The sequence below is a fragment of the Corvus kubaryi genome, unplaced genomic scaffold (assembly GCF_017639235.1).
Source record: "Corvus kubaryi isolate FWS band 111438036 unplaced genomic scaffold, C.kubaryi_AGA036_p1.0 66, whole genome shotgun sequence".
Classification (NCBI taxonomy): domain Eukaryota; kingdom Metazoa; phylum Chordata; class Aves; order Passeriformes; family Corvidae; genus Corvus; species Corvus kubaryi.
This window is the reverse complement of record NW_024582054.1, coordinates 6858699-6874965: the sequence shown is the minus strand read 5'-3', so window position 1 is coordinate 6874965 and position 16267 is coordinate 6858699. Positions and strand designations below refer to the sequence as shown.

At 35.0% G+C, this 16267-nt stretch overlaps 1 protein-coding gene and 1 long non-coding RNA gene across 8 annotated transcripts in view; one reads left to right on the top strand and one right to left on the bottom strand.

Moving 5' to 3' along the window:
• The window catches only part of CDIN1 (CDAN1 interacting nuclease 1), a 135197-nt gene that overhangs the window by 18453 nt on the left and 100477 nt on the right, over positions 1–16267 (top strand). For all 7 annotated transcript variants that reach the window (XM_042047508.1, XM_042047511.1, XM_042047505.1 and 4 more), the window contains exons 2-5: positions 8547–8592; positions 9448–9512; positions 12730–12790; positions 15733–15805. In XM_042047508.1, coding sequence (XP_041903442.1) covers positions 8547–8592; positions 9448–9512; positions 12730–12790; positions 15733–15805 — 245 coding nt within the window. The remainder of the gene's footprint in view (positions 1–8546; positions 8593–9447; positions 9513–12729; positions 12791–15732; positions 15806–16267) is intronic.
• Positions 1–16267, bottom strand: part of LOC121673788 — an 87722-nt gene that overhangs the window by 29928 nt on the left and 41527 nt on the right. The window lies entirely within an intron of this gene.

Here is a 16267-nt window from a genome sequence, read left to right as displayed (position 1 = left end):
TAAATTGTGCTACTAAGATAAAGATGTCAAACTTGCAAACATATTTTTGGTACAGTCTTAACTGAAGTAAATTGTAATAAAGTGTGGATGATGTACAGTTGAGTGCAAATGAGGAGTTCACAGATGTTTTGCCTTTTTTTTCTCAGGCTCTGATACGCTGCTGTATGCCTCTGCTTTGGGACGTTCACTGATTCTTTCCTGGATATTAAGAAACTTTTCTTCCTGCTATGTAACTTGGAGTAGTTGAAGTCAAGGAGAAACAAATTGTCTACTTTTGCTAGTCTCAGGCATTGGGGGGTTTTATTTAATTTTCTCTAAAAATTTAATGGCAGAGTTAAAAGCAGAATTTTTGAGAATACCAGGAAATGGAGGTGTGGTGGGCGAGTACTGAGATTATCAATGCATATGCAGGAGATAAATCCTGTGTGACTCCTATCAGTTTCTTTTGTCAGTGGACTCCCTGCCTAGGTACTTCAAGGGTACCAGACAAGTTCTGCTGTCTGTAAGCTGAGGATGTTCAATAGTCATCGAAGCTTGATGTCAGACTATTTGGGAATTTTAGTTTCGTGTTTTAGCGCTGACTGTATTTCTTAAGCCTTTATTGTGAATATATTTTGTTCTGTATTACATCTGAAAATATTTTTCAGTTTGATAATTTGACCTTACAAAACAGTTTTAAATTTTAGTGGAAGAGACTTGAAACATTAGTGAAATAGTATTTACTTATAGAGGTCTCTGTGGGGGTTTGGCATTGGAACAGGTTTCAAACATTCATGCAACAAGCACTGTTTAATTCCAGAAGGAAGTTATATCAGAGCAATATCTTGAGCAAATTACTGTCAATTTTTCACTACTTGCGTACTAAGATTATAAGACTGAAAAAGTAGTTTCTTTTCGTGTGGAACTGCTACTCTTCTATTTCTGTGGTTTTTTTAACACGTTATGTATTTATCCACTGTTGAAGCATGATGTTGTTCTTCTTATCGTAACCATATATATGTGAATGGAAAAATAGCATTTTTGTTCTTCTCTTTTCAGGTTGGGAGTTTGACCATAAATAATTTGTAATCATTTGAATATAGCATATTTTGAGTTACTCTTGTAATATTGCTGTTGGAAGTTACATTTTTGTGGTGTGGGTGAAGGAAGGTGTAATTTAACTCTGCAAAGAGCTAGCATTATTTTGGGATCATTGCCTGTATTGGTTATTTGTACTTACCTTGGCAATTTATTTTTACACATCTGATACAGATTGTTCAAAGTCTGCAGTTATTTTAAAATATATTGGTTGTCACAAGAGACATCAAAAAATTAGGTGTCTACAGGAAGAATTGGTGCTCTGTTCTTAAAGGAACTTCTAAGTCTTCCTAAATGAAAAATCAAACAGTATCTAATACTGGCAATTTTCCTCTGTCTGCTGCTAGAACTTATTGGCCAACTAGGTCAGACATTATTAAAGTTCAAGTGGCCCAGTGGGAAAAGTAATGGCCTTACGCTACTATGAATTTTAAATGCTGCCATTTCTATGTATTGCACCATCATCTGTTCTCGCACATCACTAAATTGTATAGAAGTTGTGGGACCAACCAGTGTCAAGGTCATAGAAGTGATGACTCTTCTCAAGTAGCCTTTGCTGAGCTTTGTCATACAGTTATGCTCATAACCCTGGCTATAGGCAGCAAAGTTGTATGCACATGCCTGAATTTAACCTTTTTATTATCACTGAATAGTGTAAGCCTGCAATGCAGGATGTCTTTCTCCTCAGAATCTTTACTTTTGGGCTTTATTTTTGATCCTGCCAAAGCTATGAAATTGACTTTGAGGCAAAAGCAATTTTTAGGGATCTGTATTTAAGTCTTTTGAGTTGAGCTGTTGTACAGCTTACTCAACTGGGTATCAGAGAATTTTAAAATAGATTAATGCTATTCTTCAGATGAGCTTGAATTTCATCTTGATTTTAAATGTAATTGTACTAAGTTTGAAATGAGCATGTGTTCACATACTTCTTGTCATATATGTGTATATCTACACACACACACTGCAGAATAATAATATTAATAATAATAAAAATAAATTTGTAATGGGAGTATTTCCTCTACAGCACTGAATTGACTTTGTAGTTCCCAAAGTCATAGCTACTGATAATGATTCATTGTATGAAAGGCTTCTTATGCAGAAATAATAAAACTGGTTTTGTATTCCAGACTTGTACTGGTGTAGCTGGAAAGCTGGAAAATTGGAAGATGGCCACTTTATAGAAGTTAGCATGTTGTAACAATAGAGTTAGGCACTTCTATATTACTTAGTAACTCTAATTCAAGCTCCCTTATTGATTTAAACATATATATTCACACACATGCATGTATATAGATGAGTATATTGATTTAGCTGAGATTGATAATTCACTGGTTTCTGATTAATCGATTTAGATTTGTGAATGATAAAAGTACAAATGTGTACAGAGACAATGCTCTGCTTTTTGAGAATTTTCATTCAGAGAAGTGACCACAAGCATACCAAACTATAAGACTGTAGTACTAGAGGCTACTGTGAAAAAAGGCTAAAGCTGTAACTATTCTAGAGGTCAATCTGCCTCCCTTGTTCCATGTGCTTCAGTGCTTGGATGCATACAACCTAACAGTTCCCAAGCTTTGGGTAGGCCTTTGGTATTCCTGAGCCTTCTTGGATTCTCTTGTGGAATCATTCAAACTGCTAAGAAGCCTTTTTTTTTGTCTGGACAATCCTGACACCTGGAATAAATTCTGAGAATCCACTAGTTGTCACCTCCTCTCAGGCGGGAAGTTGACCATCAGACTGGCATTGGGTGACTTACAGGTGTAACCGTGGTGCTTATGCCTGCATCCTGCAGTTCTGGGAAGCCATGGAGTCTTTATGTATCCGTGCATGTTATGCATTTGAAACAATGCTATTAGATCTATTTGAAATCCATTACTGACAGAGTTTTTACAAATAAGAGTGGACTGCTAGCATGTGATAAGCAGTAAAAACATTGCTTCCTTTACAAGCCCCTGTTCCAAATAATTTGTAGTACGAAAGATGAGAATTTGTCTGTTTGGATTTCTTTCACACCTTTAATAATGTAACAGGAAAAATGTGTTCTAGACACATGCTCTGAAACTTCAGGATAGATATGAGGAGAATTCCCCTTTCACCACCAGTCTTCTAAATTTGTCAGATTTATATCTTTCTTTCCTCACTTAAATGCTAAATCCAGCATGGCACCACCACACTGTTCTAGCCCTATTAATTTTATTTTAAAGCTCAGTATTGTATTAGTAAAAGTATTTTTAAACTTACTGTACATGGAAAGGGGAAGTTCTTTTCCAATTAAAAAATGAGAGACTCTTGCTATCTACTTCAGAACATACCATGAAAAGGTATAAGTAGCATTGCATGCTTACTAGAGACTGTGGAAGGAAAGAAAAAACTTTCCACCCTACTTGAATTCCTGCTATAGGTAAGTGGCAGTGTATGTTCTTCAGAGAGAAGGTTTGACACTGCAGCTTTGGGATTTCACATGTGGCAGCTTCTGAATTTTGGAAACACAGCTCCTGCCCCTACATTCGGTTTTTTAACCAATATATTTATCATTTTAACAAGGTGGAATATTCCATTTTGTGAAAAGGAAGCAATGAAGCCATTCTGTTTATATATAATATATTTGTCTTATGGACTACGCTTTCCTCCGCTTGTCTTCACTTGTGTAAATACTTTTGGATGAAATACTGCAGTTCTTATTTATTCTTGATTTATTTATATTTTTTTTACAAATCTCTCTAGATACTCTTCTTTGTTCCATGAATACATTAAATATAAAACTGATTTTTCACTCTTTCAACTCTAGGCAACAAGTGTGGTTAAAAGTGAGGGAAAGGAAACTCATTTTGAAACATGAAACAAGTGGAAACTTGGTTTGCACCGACAACTTCATGTTTTCAGTAATCTCAGAAAATAAAGTAAAAAACTATTTTACCTGTAAAGAACTCATTATTTGCAAGGGCTGAGAATATAATAGTTGCATAACATTTGTTATGTTTGGATTTCCCCTTGGTGAGGCTGAAGTAAGCAGCAAATATTAAGCTGGATGGCACTCCAAATCTTGGTTACATCTGCAGCTCTGCTTTGTTGAGGTGATGATCTGGTACAAGTAAATTGCTTTCATCATTACTAGCTGCTTCTTAGCCAGAGTTTAGTATCTGCTCTAGTTATGAAGCACTAAACTGCTTATATGAAGTAGTAACTGTTAATACTTCATATATGAATACTCATTGCAAACCAGAACATTTCTGAAACACTCTCCAGGGATTATAGCATTCCTTTTCTACCTAGGGGTAGACAAGGGATTCATTAGAAGAGAATGGTCTGAATTTTATTCTTACATAGTAAATGACCAATGGGCATATTCTTTTTCTGGTGCCAAACTTGCAGTTTTCTTTCTAGCTTGACTGATCCATAAGTTCTTAATGTTGGACTTGTATATTAGAGATAACTTTGATAACTGTTGTGGATACAATATTGGTGCTAGCAAGAATTTTCTTGCTTCTTTCTAAGCCTGTGGGATACTTTTCTCTCTCATTAAGAGATTAGCAGAAGTTCTATAAACTATTAACACCTGCGACCTTGTAGAACTATGTTTATGGTACAGTAGAAAAATATTTTGACAATGGATGTTTAGGATTTCTAGCCAATCCACCCAGGGGGTGGCTGATCCTTTGTCCAATTAGACTATGAAGAAAAAAGTCTATAAAAGAGTTTGTAAAATAATTAAATAAATCAATCTTGCTGCACAGTTCCTGCCTTTTGGATCTTCTCTCCTCCCTATGGCTGCAGGCTGCAGTAATAAACTGTGGTACTTCTTTTTATGACAAGCAAATTTTTTTTATCTTTTTATCACTTGGAACCTAGAAATTACACTTGATTTTTTAAATAAAAGTAATTTTATCTTTAAAAAATGGGAATTTTTAAGTGACTTTATATTTCACAGTTTTCTGCTCAAATCCACTTTTGTATTGGCAAGAGCACAAAGTACATCAGGCATTCAGATAGAAGTATGCCACTGACATCAATACAGAATAACAAAAGGTAAATTGGCATCATTGTGGATGCCAGTGTACAAGAAAAAGAGGGTATCTGAAGAGTGAGGCTGGATGCTTTGAACAGACCTCTGGGAGTTCGATTCATTACCATCTGGAATTGCAGAAGAAAATGTTTCCATGAAAGTTGTCACTTGTCACTACAGAACTTACGAGAAAAGTTTGCTTCTTTTCCTGGAAAATATAATTAGTTCTGCAAGAGTGGTAACAAGTTAATTTATTAATTATTTAAATGGGAATTATTATATAAACTCAGAGTTATGACTTTTGGATTTTTTGTTTGTCTCAGAAAATAGGCAATTATGTACCTTGGCTCTACGGTTGTTTCTCAACAGACGAGTCTGCTTGTCACAAACATGTCTATATTCCTAGCCTTCAAGTAAGCCATGAGGCTTGCTATATAGTTTATTCCGTGAAAGGCAATAACACAGTACTCAAATGTTGAATAAAAAACACTTTCAGTGTTAGTTTGTTTTCCTGGATAGCTCAGCGATATTCATTTGTCTGCTCATTTGTTGCTTTGAAATCTTGTATAGAAGTATCAGAGGATGGATGGAGCCCTGGGAATTTAGCTGTTCCTGTAGAAGTAATGATAACTTCTGTGGTAGTATTCCTGCTGTCAGTATCAGCAGTTGTGATCATGCTGTCTTGCTATTCAAATGCATGTTCATGACTTCTCTCCCTTCTCCAAGTACATAGTACTGTCTTTTTCAGTGCTGTCTGAAACCATGATGTTTCAGTTTTCATTCAATGTGATCTTGCAATAGATGGCTCCATCTGTGTTTTGAGGAGCTATTTCATTTTGCCAGGAGGTGGTCAATGGAATTGTAGCAAGCAAATGCTAAGTGGCAGATGAGTGGTTTTAGTGTTTTAAGACAGTAACTGTGTTAACCAGAAGAAACATGGAAGCAGCCATGTGAAGATATAAATCCACTTCTCCTGGAGAAGGAGCAAGATCATCTGGTAGTAAGGCCTGAAATTCTTTGAATGCTGTTACTGAAATAATTCTCTTTGCCCCAGTGGTAAAGTTTCTGTACTGCAATCCAGTATATATTCAACTTGCACTGTTACTGGAATGAATTGGTTTAGTATTTGTGCTAAGTCCTAAATTATCTGAACAGTTGCAAGCGTAGGAGAGAAGTGTTGAACCAAATTGCAGTAGCAAGTCAAAATCCAAGGACACCAAGGGGACAAATAAAATGGACAAGAATAGAAGAATAAGAGAAACTTTTAGTTTTGAAAAGACTTTGAAAGTCATCAAGTCCAACCATTAACCTAGCATTCCTAAGTCCACCATTAAAGGTGGAGTGTAAAGGCATGGAGGGATAATGATCTTAGGTTTTTTTGATATGTCAGTGTATAACAGGATAATGGTAGAATAAGTACAGTTATCATACCAGGAATAGCCTAAAAACACAAAAAAGCTATATCAGTGGAGGAGAATTCAAACCAGAAATCTAGTCAAATGCTGTCCTGTTCTGTTTTGGGTTTTTCTCACATCTATCTCTAAAGTCAGTTCTACCAATGTGACCATGTAAATCTACAAGGTAGTAATAGTTATGTGGTGAGCCATTAGGGGGCCATATGTATCCACCTTATTTATAGCCTGCAAGTTTGGGGTTTTTTTTAAATCATCTTGAAATATCTTAGCATTCTATATGTGTATAGCCTGTGTAAGTATGTAATCTTAATTTCTTTCCTTTATTCATCTTCTAGTGATTACATGTGCAGGTTGCAGGTGGTCATAATTGGATTGTGCACCTTTTCAAGAGGCATTGTGGTATGTAACTCCTGGCCTCTGTGTCACATGTATATTTAAATATTATTTAAATACTATTTATTTGATTTAAATAAAAACATTTAAATTCTTTACTATATGGTACTTATTTTTTTCTGTAACCCATTAATTAAATAAATCTGTATATTAGGCAGTTCCTGTTGCTATCATTTTTCTACAGTTTTAACATTCAGTGAGTACTCAGGGTGAACAGTCCCATGTATAAAATACCAAAGATCAAGGCTCAGCATACTGCTGTCATGCAGATGTTGCACTGGGCAGAAAAGCCCAAAATACAGAGTTACTGCAAAAATGCTGGAAGCACAGTTATGGATAAGACATACTTGTGAGCTCTTTATGTAGCACTGCATTAATCTAGTCACTTTGTTCCTGAGTCTTCAACTGCTTGGTTTAGAGGTAACTTTACATCATGCTTCATATACATACTGTCTGTTAACTCTGATCCAACCATTTAGTTGTGACTCAGTGTTCCCTTTTGAAAGTGGGAGTAGGACTTCTCTGTCTTAAATTAGTTTTTCTGAAGTGTGACAGTTGGAAGGAGAAGGGTCATTTATGTATGGAGAGAACATGCACTTTTAATGTAATTATTATATGATACAGGTGTTAAATTCATATACAAGAAATCTGACAGAAGAGTGAGACTTTAGACATTGTAGAATCTTTGAACTACCTATGCTGTGCCTTAGTAGGTAAGTTCATGAAAGGAAAAAATGTTAATTATTCATAGTGCTTTGCTGTACCATAAAACTCGATTTATTGAGACTATAATTTGTTCAAGTTGCATGTAGTAGAAAAATATATCAAGAGTAATTAATAGTATTCAGGATGTGATGAGGTAGATATATCCACAGAGGACAGTTGAAAACAGTAGTGGTGTGGTATTGATTGCCTTTCAGAGGAAAAAAAATCTTGTCTCGTTTCTAAATGTTAACAATTCAGAGAGAAAAATTCCCACTTGGGAAGAATGCTTTCCAGGTTGCTTCATTGCCAGGTGTTTGACACTGAGCGGAGCCTTAGATGAATGAAGCTTATGGCAGCTTTTGGAAATGACCGACTCCGGGGAATCTCGGCTTCCTGCTGTGAAAGTTTCCATTTTCAAAGCACATCAGTTTCAGTGGGAATGTTCCACTGGTCCCATATGCTACTTCTGACAGAGGGGAAAGTTTTTAACCTGAATATGAGACAGCTACTGAAGAAGTTCCCTTGCTGCTAACAAAATGAATTTCAATATGTTGCCAATGAACAAGCGGCATGTTCCCAAATGCTGATAGAATTTAACTCCATCAATTATTAACGGAAATTTTGCTTTAATTTCCTTTTTTTCCCTGTTACCTTTTAGCTCCACTACCTGCTCCTGATAGGACTTTTGGGTTCTAAAGTTGAATCACCCAAACAATATGCTAGTTTGATTTGAAATTCTTGCTATATTTTCCTCCCCTCCCTCATACGTTCTCTCCTTGACCTAGCAGCAGGAAGCCTTTGTCTGAGGTGTTCATCTGGAACAACTTTTCCACACTTGTTTTCATGTTCTGTTAGATTACAGGGCAGCAGGCCTACCTTTGAAGCTCCCTTCTCTTTTGTTTCTTTGCAGTGCACTCCAGTAATTAACTTTGTCCTTCTTTTATTTGTTCCAGTCAATCGCAGTCCACTCTGCTGAGCATCTTCTCCCAGGAGTACCAGGTTAGAAGTTTTCTCCTTTGTGAGGGTTGACAGGTGCCTAATTGAATGATGAATGTCCCTTTATTTCTTTGTAATTGAACTGCCAGCTTTCTGATTGGTTTGGAGGATGTTCCTTTTTCCACATCAAGCACCGCCTGAGTCTCAGTGGATGGCTGCCAAGCCTACCCATCCATCTGTCTAATAACATCTAGCCTTTGCTTATTTGGTGGACCTGTAATAAATTATGCTAAACCATTATTATTCTGACAATAATAATTTCCCTGTGTTGCGTGGTTCCATGTGCTAAATGTTTGCTGACTTGCACTGTCAGTGCTGCTTTCCATTGCTGACAGAGATGATGATAAATGACCATTGCCGAAGTGGCAGAAGGCAAGAGAGGCAGAAAATGGAGTCATTTATCATGAGATGACAGGTGTCAGTCAAGTGGCAAGTCTCTATGGAATTACTTTTTGTAGTTTTTCAAATAAGTTGTTTTTAAGCAATGTTCTTCCTGGTTAAAAATGCCAATTGAATTGTAAAACTAGAGTGCACCAGACTTAGATGGAATTGAATTGAGGGAAAATTAATACAAAGGTTGAAAGAGAGAACAAGTTTTTCTTTGCCCTCAGCAGCCTTCTGTAAACTTATTTAGATTCAATTATTGTGACCTTACTGGCTTTTACATATGGTACATTGCAGTACAGTCTGAAGACGTTCAATTCAATAGGTAGATTGAATGTCATTTCTGTACAGAATCTAAAAACAGGGTTCACATCTATCAAAGTGTAGCCAAGGATTGTGTGTTTGCGTAGTCATGATTTCTGTGTTTTGATCTATGACACATTTGTAAAACTCTTTGTTTTTTCGTTTTTGTAGAAACAAATCAAAAGAACACATGCCAAGCATCACACTGCTGAAGCTATCGAAACTTACTACCAAAGGTATGACCTCCTCACCCCAGTTAAGATTCTTATCATAGCTACTGGTTTTTATGGCAGTTGTGAGTAAATTAGCTTATTAAGCTAATTTTCCATAAAAATAAATTAAAAATTTGGGAATACAGAATGGTTCACCTAAAAATGTTTTTCACTGGAAATACAGAATTTTTTCAGGATTTGGTCATTCTGATTAAGAATGAGTTTACTTCCCTGTCTCTAAGTCAGGATAGGCAAATATTTTTTCATTGTATGTGATAGCATTTATATGTGTTGCCTATACTTTGTAATTTTTAGGATTTCTCTGTCAAGTCTAATTTTGATGACAACTTCCTTACAGCAAGAGAGCTTGTTCTGTTACAGTTGCTTGTTTAAAACATTTGTGTTACATTACGAAAAGTTACATATTCATGTATTGCCAGTTAAAGCACTAATTTTTAGATCATTCCTGTTTTATCAACACAAGTGTCAGAAGTAGTTTTTAAGGGAGGATGAAAACCTTTATGTCATATTACAATTGTTTGCATCTTGAGCTAATAAACTGTGTTTGCTGCACCTTATAGTTTTTCTGTTAGTTCTATAGGCTTTACTAAAAATATTCCAATGACATAATTGGGGCATACTGATAACAGGTAAGGATATGCAATTAAAATACTACTTTGTAGACTGACATATCTGAAGAGCATGCATGGCAAGTGAATTCATACTTGTGATTATAGATGTCTGATATTCCTGCTTAATACTAATCTGTATGAATCAAGAAAATAAACAAAGAGCCCTTCATTTGTAAACAATTAAATGTTCTTCCGCCAGAGTCACATATTTCAAACTTAACCACAGCCTGATTATAGCAGACACTGGCTTAGAATATCTAGTGTGAAATGTATTAGATGGGTGTTTGATTTCATTTTGTTAGTAGTTGTACTGTTCTGTAAAATTTGTACTGGATCACATCACACTTTTCCTAGCATTGATTCTTGTTTAGGAAGAATATTGACGTAAAATTTTGTTGTGCTAATAAAATGCATATACAGTACTACTTTTAATTATTTTTCACTAGCATAGTTTCAGTGAAGTGGCCTGTGGTAATTGTAACTGCTGTGTGAGTAACTCTTTTCTTAGAATATGTGTAAATCACTAGTAACAGCCCGAAACTTCAGCCTGAAACATGGGACCAAATTTTGCTTTATGCAAAGCAGCAGTTGTATTGGTGTCAGTAGGGTTGTAGGTATGATTAAGTTTGTCTCACATCAGGTAGGAGGATTTGGTCTCCTGTCTTCTTCTGTAGTCTGAAGTATGATAGCAGTACATAACTAATGCATTATGTATGAAGCTGTGTGGTAGTGGTAGGGAAAATCATTCTTTATGCTACTTCTGGGTATGTCATTTTGCAAGTGTATTATCATGGCTGAATAAAATTCACATGTTTAAAAATCAGAGATGTTCTGGTCAATAGTTAGAAAACTCATCTCAGTCCTGTTTTAGTAGATTTACTGTGTAGTATGTTTTGTAAGCTCCAGAAGCAGACAACTTGAGTTAGAAGCCACTTTGAAATACTTCAGGCGTAAACATGACAAACATGTCTTCTCCTCTGCTCTTCTGTAGCATCCACTTTACTGCTGTAAACTCCAGTCTGGATGCTATGTTCCTTATTATTTCTGCCGACATACAAGCAGATAATTGTGCTGTCATTGCTTTTTTAGGTCAGAAACTACCAGGTTTTGAAGGTAGTCATTTCCAGTGATCCCTGTTAGGAGCAAGTAAAATAGTTGAGTAGAGTAGTATCTTCTGCTCGGCTGAGACTTACTAGTCTGAAACTTAGGCAAACACAAAGTACAAGAAGGATCAGCAAGTTTTCAGAACAGTATTGCCATCAGCATGTGAGACCTGTTAGTCTATAATGGAGTTGCCAGGAGCGTTGGAAATATCTGGCAGAAATCTACTTCATTGTCAGTGTAGTGTTGCTGTTCGATCATTTAGATGCATGTTTGAGAACATTAATCTCAAGTACATTTTCCCGGTTAGGTATTTTGTATATGATCTCTCATTTTCTTCTGTTACAAGTTTTCAATGTTTAAACATACACAAGGCATCTTGTTTGTGGGGGTTTTCTTATGTGGAACTGAAATAGGTTACAGCAAAAAGCTTTTTTCATTTCCTTAATTCATTACGCCTCAGAATAACTTGCAAGCAAAAAGCCCTCTATCTAATCTTATGTGAAGGGGTTTTATAAAGGTGTTCCACCCATTTCACAGAAAGGTAAAATGATAAAGCATTTTAATGTCTGTAACTAATGAGCAGAAGAGTGTCTTCTGATGGATAGATAATGATAGAGCTGGAAAGGCTGTGGCCTTCTAATGATGTCAGTAATGATGTGCTATGCGAATACAGATAGGATAAACGAGCAGGTTCAAATGTTGATAACTATTGTTCTTTTCCACATGGCTGCAAAGCACAAAGTGGCTTCCAGTATCATAGCTCCTTCCCATCAGCTTCTGAACACAGGTTTCAGGCTTTGTTGAAATGTAAATATCAAGCAGTGAAAGTAACAGAAGTGAGGAAGGCAACATTGTGTGAAGCGATGGTCAGAAACATCATTCTGTGATACCCTCAACCAGAAACATTAAGCCTTTGCCACTGATAGGATAATGACTTTGTATCAACCTTTGTTGAATCCTGAATATTTCTTCTTTTGTTTTCTCTTTAGAATATTAATTGTTTTGACTGATTTCACTAAAGTAAGCCTTTAGTATTTAAACCACTGCCCAGTTGATAAAATCTGGAATAAATTTGAGAATTTATGTTTTCGTGCGTAGTAATGAATTGAATAAGATATACAGTGCACCTTCATAGTTGAAGGTCATGTGGAACCAAAAATCTTTACTGTGAATAATCGAGGTTTATTTGTTTGTGATGCATCTTTAAGTAGTACAGATATAATTTATTTGTGTGTCATTAAGCTACATTTTTTTAAATTTCTTCATATATTCGGTTTTTTACCAGTGAGTTCATTGAGATGGATATATTTTGCAGATGAATAGAATAGGAGACTACCCTGGAGAGTTAGTGATTGCTTAAAATTCTTATTTCTTAAAAGATTTCCCATTAAATACTCTGTAATGGGGTATTTTCCCCCAAAAGAAAAAGATTCACCGGGGATGCTGACATGTATAAACTGGTCTTTTCTTGCCACTGCAAAATTACCTGGCTTTGTCTTGTCTAGGTACCTGAATGGGGTGATGAAAAATGCAGCTGCCCCAGTATTGCTGGACCTGGCCAATGAGGTAATCGTCTTTACTTTTTTCTTTTAATCTTCCAGTGTAAAACCTGAGGGGCATATCTGTAGTGACTTCAGTGAGAAATGTAATTAACTTTAAAAAAATGGTTTCAAGGCACATTAGACATTTAAAATGGTTCCCCAGTCTGTTAGTACTTAAAATAATTAGACAAAAAGCCACATTTATTAATAAATCAGTTAATGTAATTAGTCTCTTAACTTCAAGGCAAATGTGTAGGATACCCTGAATTTGTATTTTGCTGAAAATTTCAGGCAGACTGTAGGTCTTTAATGCGTAAACTTACTAAAAATTGTCACATTGATTAAACGGAATTGTATCAGTTTGATTCCTTGTTTTTAATAACAAAACCCATCTAAGTTATTACTACTTTTAGTGATAGGAATGCTTAAAACAGATCATTTTCCTGACTCCATTTATTTCTGTTCATACGGATTAGAGGATGGCTAATGAAAACTGCTTAAGATAAAGCACTTAAGCAGAAAAAATTCCTCAGTGTATGAAAAGTTCTGTACGGATGCCGTTAAAGTCTTGACAAATTTATTGATGCTGTTTATTAACTAGAATATGAATTTGCCTCATTATACAAGGTGTTATTTGTATTAAAAACTGCTATCTTAGCACTACCTTAAAGAAGAGGTACAAAGTTTGAAAGAGTGGCAAGGAGTTTCCTAGAAAAAAAAATGATGAAATACCTGTTTTTTAAACTCTAAAATATTTATTTACCGTAATAGTAACAGTACAATAGCTGATACTCCCTGGAACTGCTTATGCAATCCTCAGAGGGATAAAATGAAATGTATGCTGTTTTGTGTTGCATTTTAATAGAAAATGTAAGAAGGAAGCAGAAAATGAGTGTTTGCATTAAAAATGATATGGCACTATGAGCATTAAGTGTAGCAATAGCAGAAAGTTCTACATGTTACGTTAGTAAAAAAGAATGGTTTTTCTCACATGTACATGGCTGCAGCCAGAAAATGATTACCTATCAATTACTGGAAGGTTTTAATGGTCTGTGAAGTGTCTGTGTAACCTGATCGTACAGTTAACATAAAATAAAGGATTTATTTCATATTAGTGGTAATGTGTAGCTTCTTACCATCTCTGGAAAAGACAAGTCTTGAAGTACTGAGAATAGAATGTACTTTACATAAATAAGTACAATCTTATTAAGAATTTAGGTAAACATCTCGATGCCTGATATATTGCACCCGTATTATATGGGAACTGTCATAAAAATATTTCAAGCACAAAGTAATATATCTGTTACTGGTTCTTTGTATATTTTTCCCATTGATTTAGAGATGATGCATATAATTTCTGACTCCAGTGAGCATATCTTTGTTTATATTTCACTAATGCATTTTTGCAATTCAGATCAAAGATATCTGCAGTTCAGAAATAAATAAAAATTAAATCTAAGAGAAAGGGGAGATGCATAAAGAGCTTATCTGCTTCTGGTTTTGAAGTAGCAGGTATATCAGAAAGGCAATGCATTTTGTGACTGCCGCCTAATGCATTAGGGAAACGTGGCAATAACCAGCACCAGATTACTGCTTCCAAACAATCAAGCTGCCATTTTTATATGATAGTTAATATTTAAATGACATACTCTTGCATCTGCTGACAATTGATGTAATGGTAATACTTTATGAGTCAATATATATTTAATCAGTGGAAACTGTAAAAATTGATGAGAAATACATAACATAGCTGTATTACAGTGTGTAGCAGCTCTGTTAAATAGGAAAAGCTCCATATTGTTATCTTTTTGGGTTGTTTTTTGAGGGTTTATAAAACTACTTCTAATTTTTTTTTAATGAAATTATTTTCCAACTGTTCATATTGCATATATAGTACAAAAAGACTAAAATAAATCACATTTTTGTTAGAAACAATAAAATTAGTCGCTGTTCTCTTCATACAAATGTTTTCAAGTGAGATTTGAAGCACTATGAATTTTACTTACATGCTAAATTCTGACGTGAAGCATGATGGCCCTATTTCAAAGAAAGATGGACACATGATTAATATGAAAATTAGGGCGATGCAAGTACCTGAACTAATAAGGTAGTCCTTATTCAGGCTGGACTACCTTCAGTAATTTCACCATTTTTCATGTGTCAGCTCTGATGTGGGTTACTGGAAATAAGCAGCTCCATGGAAAGCATTTCTCTCTACTTGGGGAATTTAAGGCCATCCAAGTACATACATATTTGTAAAAATATATATGCACAAATGGAGCAACCTTTTTTGTCTGGTTACTAAATCAAAATGAAATTTTTGCAATAATAATGAACTTGAAAAGATGGCAAGAAAAATTCATTGTGACAATGTATGAGCAAGGTTTACTGTCTCATAGTTAAAATTCTGATTCACTAAAGCAGTATTTTAATGGTATATAAAAAGCTATTGTAATTTCAGGAGCAACTAGGTCGTACATTTTTCATACATATAAAAAAAGTTGAAATGAAGGAATAGCTTTGTTAAAAATGAAAATATAAGCTCTAAAGTAATTTTGACCAAGCCCAACACATCTGCTAGAAATATTGATGCTAAGGATATGTGGTATCACTTGATGGGTACCATATGAACGAATATTCATAGCAAAGGATCACCACTTCTTTTCCATGATGGATAACCTTATAAAAGGGATTTCACTCTCATATTTTACAAAGGGTGGTTCAGATGCAAAATGTACAAACATAATAACCAGGATTATATGTTGTCTACCTTATTTGGTTTTTCACTGGTACTGGGGATTACTACTACACATTTGGTGCAAATAGTTGAGTTGGGTAATTGGAAAAAGATCCTGTTTCCTCTATTTTGCTCTTCATTTTAATCTACAAATAGATTACAGTTCTGACAAGTGTGCATCTAAATGCATTTACCTCCTGAAATTCTGTTTTTGTTTTTGTTGGGCTAAGGTGGACTTTGCCCCATCATTGATGGCTCGTATTGTGTTGGAAAGATTTCTACAAGAAAAAGAACAAGCTATCCGTAAGTATCTTAGCTGATTTTTTTTTTTCTGTATTTTTTTAAGATACTTTTTGTTTCAACTTTTCTTCTGACTATGATAGAAAAATAATTACCACAACATTGGAGGTGAGATAATGAGGGTAACATTTTAAGTTTGGTATCTTCAACCGTTAATGACAGTTAAACTGTATGTAAGAAGACCAGCCACAATTTAATACTATCTAAATGAATCATTTTCCTCTTAGATTTCCAGAATATCTGTTCTTCCAGTAAAATAAAGGGTGTGGGACTTGCACCACATTTATATCTTTAAAATTCTGTATTTTAAAAGTTGGTAATTACTGACAGTAATTCTTAAAATAAGCCTAAGCCACTTTTTAATTTTACAACATTGCAGAAATATTGCTAGTATATACCGAAGTACATTTAACTGATCTCAGTACAAGAAAATAAAAAAAATGGAATGAAAGGGAAGAAAAGAAT